The following is a 3,362-nucleotide window of genomic DNA, read 5'->3' as shown; positions in this document are numbered from 1 at the left end:
TGCATGAAGAAGAGAAACGGACGTAGTCGAACGGTTCCTCACAAACGCGACGTTAACGGAACCAACCCGAAAAAGCAACACCGGAAAGAAGCACACAACATAGTAAACAACCAACACATCAACATGGCATGATGCACAATCAAGTATGATGCATGTCTGGTTTAAATATGCATGGCATGGCAAAGTGCACAAAAAACACTACAAGTTAAGTGGAGCTCAATATGCAACGGGTTGCATATTGACGGAACACCACATCAATTATTTAGTTCTCTCTCGTTTATGTACCCCAACAATATTAAATGTTCTTAACATGGCAAGGGTGAAGCAAAGTAAACTACCTATCTAGTCAAGTTTAAATGAGGCCGGAAGCAACGAACAACAAATTCCGGTAAATCCCCATATGCATATTTTAGATTTGGTGCTGTTCTGCCCTAAACATAATTTTAGAGTTATTAAACATGCAAAGTAAAGCCACCATGTTAAACTAGGCAAAATTCTACCCCATTTACATATAAAGATTATTAAATTCCGAGTTACGGTTTTTTAGTTATGAATTAAAGCATTTTAGCAAGTTATTTAAGCAAATTTAAACAAACAACATTTTAAACATGGATGAGAGTGACATATTATGAAACTAGATGAATTTCTAAGCATGTTTCATATATGACATATTTTATTTGGATGCAAGGTTCAAAAGTTATTAGCAGTTTAAAATAGGGGCAAAATCTGTAAATATGCAATGCTATGAGAAATTAACAAATCGTTGACAAGAGAAAAAAACGAACAGGCCGAATCTGGCAGCCCAGCAGCGCACAGGGGTAGGTGGGCGGCTGCTCACCACTGGTCCAAGCCCTAGTGGGTGGAGAGGGAGAGGCCGGCAGGGGCGCGCTGGGTCGGCCCGCTTGGCTCGATCGAAAGAGTCAACGCGGCTTGGCTCGCTCGTGTTCTAACTGAAGAAGCAGAGGAACGCAGCAGTTCTGCGCGGCGGGACATGGCAGCAGGGCGGCGACGGTACTTGGGAGCGACGCGGGGCAAAGCGAGCAAGGAGGCAGGGGCTTGCCGGCGGCGCGAGAAGCGGCTGGTCTCCGACGCGGTGCAGCAGCAGCGGAGCAGATCTTGCCGGAGAAGAGGTCGCGGATGGCGGAGCTACTCCCTGAAGAAAACTGGTGGCGCGGCGGTTTCAGAGAGGAAGATACTTGGGAGAATAAAAGGGAGACGGGGAGACGGAAGGAAGATGAGGCATGGGGGAGCCCGGACCTGCTGTTGGTACGGTAGCTCGCCGACGATGGCTCGAGGCGCGACGGCGTTGGTCACAGGCAGAGGCACCAAATGGAGCTGCGGCTTCATCAGGACTTCGCGGCGCCGGCGGCAGGGACTTGAGGCGACGGCGGCGGTGGTGCTACGAGCCACCGGATTCGGCGGGGAGCAAGTCGGCAGAGGAGGCAGCTGCGCTTGACGCTCGAGACGAACAGAAGGGGACGGGGTCGGCCTGGTGATGAGGACTTGGTGCGAATCCATGGCGGCGCTAGACGCGGGTGACGAGGCGCAGGAGGTCCAGGAACAAAGTGAGTAGGCGAGGGCGGCCATGGCGTTCGGCGATTGCGTTCGATTCCTGCGATAAGAAGCAAAGGAGGGGATTTGAGAGCTCCGAGAGAGAGAGAGATGAGCAGAGGAGTGAGATGCAGGAGAGGGGGCATGGGACTGGCCTGGTGTTCATCCAGTGTGGAAACGGCCCCGGGCGATGGATCAAGGGAGGGTGCGCGGCGACGATGAGGTTCAGGACGGGGATGCCGGTGTAGAGAGGAGCGCTCGGGCGCTGCTGCTGATTGGGTGGCGCTGAAAACAAGGGAAGATGGCGGCGGTGATTTGGGTAGGTGGGATCCCGATGTGGATTCGGTGGAGTGGCGGCGGCGACGAGTGGATGGGACAAGATCCCTAGGTTTTAGGGTTTGGGTCTAAAGATGGACTAGGGTGTACATATATATAGGAAAAAAGAAGAGTTGGATCATCCGATCAAAATCCGACGGTCGAGAATAGATAGGCTAGGAAAATCCAAATAAGAAACGAAGATGTTTCGTAGATGTTTGGGGTTGATCCTGATCCAATGGTGACGACTGGTCGGGTCGGGTCCGGGACAACTTCCGAACGCGCGCGAGGGGTTCGATGCACTGTGCAGAGAGGGTAGGCATGGGCCTAGGTGAACTGTGGCGAGGCTGAGAGGAGAGAAGAGAGAGAGGGCCCGGCAGCAGTTTCCGGAGACTGAAAACGTCCGACGATAGACCGGCTATACTGCCGCTATAGTTAACCGTTGGGGCGTCAAACGGACTCCGAATGCGATGAAATTTGGCACGCGACCTACTGACAACATAAAAACACCGCATGCCAACTTTCAACCCATTCCGAGAACATTTCCCGGCCACTTATAAAATAATATTTCGGACATGCCGCGGGCACGTGCAAGTGTGGTTGGGCTCGGGACGGACAACGGACGGAACTGGGGAACCCGGACGGATGCAAGTTTTGAAAACATGATGATGCAATGCACATGATGCAATGACAAGATGCAACAACAGCGAATAACTGGAGGGTACCTGGCACATCGGTCACGGGGCGTTACATGGGATTCAGCAGAAAATATGTCGAACTGTAGTTTTAGAAAAGAGTTTCACGCCGAACACCTCAACCAAGAGAATGTTCTGCTTCCTGAAAGGAAAACATAAAATAGGTGAAAAGATGTTATAATCTCAAAGGCCAAAAACATGCGTAAAAACTTTATGTCTAGATTGAATCAGGCTGTTTTGGTGCCAATAAGAAATTGGTCTTAAAATTGTACTTTCGTCGTGCTTTGACATGACAAATCCGATCTCTAGACTTCAAGTGGGCGAGCCTTCGACTTCAACCTCCCTATCCCGAAGGCGGAGTGTTTCTCAGGCCAGTTTAGCGAACTAAACATGAGTAGCTTTAGAGAGAAACCAAGCTACCCGACTATTGATCATACACATGTGTCGAGAAAGGGGTGGTAGAAAAATACTGTGCAACGACTAGTAAAAACGACTCATACTAATTCAAGAGCCCCCAAGCGACTTGGGTAAAAGAATTTTATCTATAATGAGTGTATGTACCGAAGTACTTATATCATATATGTGTTCACCCGAACTTCAAACGCGTCTTAACCGACCGTCGGCTTCTCCCTCTTCGGTCAAGGGCCGAAAAGTGTTATGTACTCCACCTGTCGAGAATATCGACGGTGTTTCCGATAACCAGGCAATAAGGGCATAAGGCTGTAACAGACAAAGCGCGCTCAAGGAACTTATGCTATATTACTGACGAAGTGTAAGAAGCATCTTCGAAGAAAATAGTAC

The 3,362-nt window shown here is 49.8% G+C and overlaps 1 protein-coding gene across 2 annotated transcripts; it reads right to left on the bottom strand.

Annotated features, from left to right (window-relative positions):
• Positions 1–517: 517 nt before the first annotated feature.
• On the bottom strand, positions 518–1,958 carry LOC125512230. Of its 2 annotated transcripts, XM_048677326.1 has the most exons (3): positions 1,707–1,957; positions 1,258–1,612; positions 518–1,163 (listed from the first exon to the last, which is right to left on the bottom strand). In XM_048677326.1, exons 1-3 carry the CDS (start codon positions 1,715–1,717, stop codon positions 921–923), a joined length of 609 nt encoding a protein of 202 aa, XP_048533283.1. In that variant the 5' UTR covers positions 1,718–1,957; the 3' UTR covers positions 518–920. The 2 variants fall into 2 exon arrangements, with proteins under 2 accessions (XP_048533283.1, XP_048533284.1); XM_048677327.1 differs by having other exon boundaries at positions 1,258–1,958.
• Between the last annotated feature and the right edge of the window lie 1,404 nt (positions 1,959–3,362).

The sequence above is a fragment of the Triticum urartu genome, chromosome 6 (assembly GCF_003073215.2).
Source record: "Triticum urartu cultivar G1812 chromosome 6, Tu2.1, whole genome shotgun sequence".
Lineage (NCBI taxonomy): Eukaryota > Viridiplantae > Streptophyta > Magnoliopsida > Poales > Poaceae > Triticum > Triticum urartu.
The sequence above is the reverse complement of the archived record's forward strand: the minus strand, read 5'-3'. Positions and strand labels throughout refer to the sequence as shown.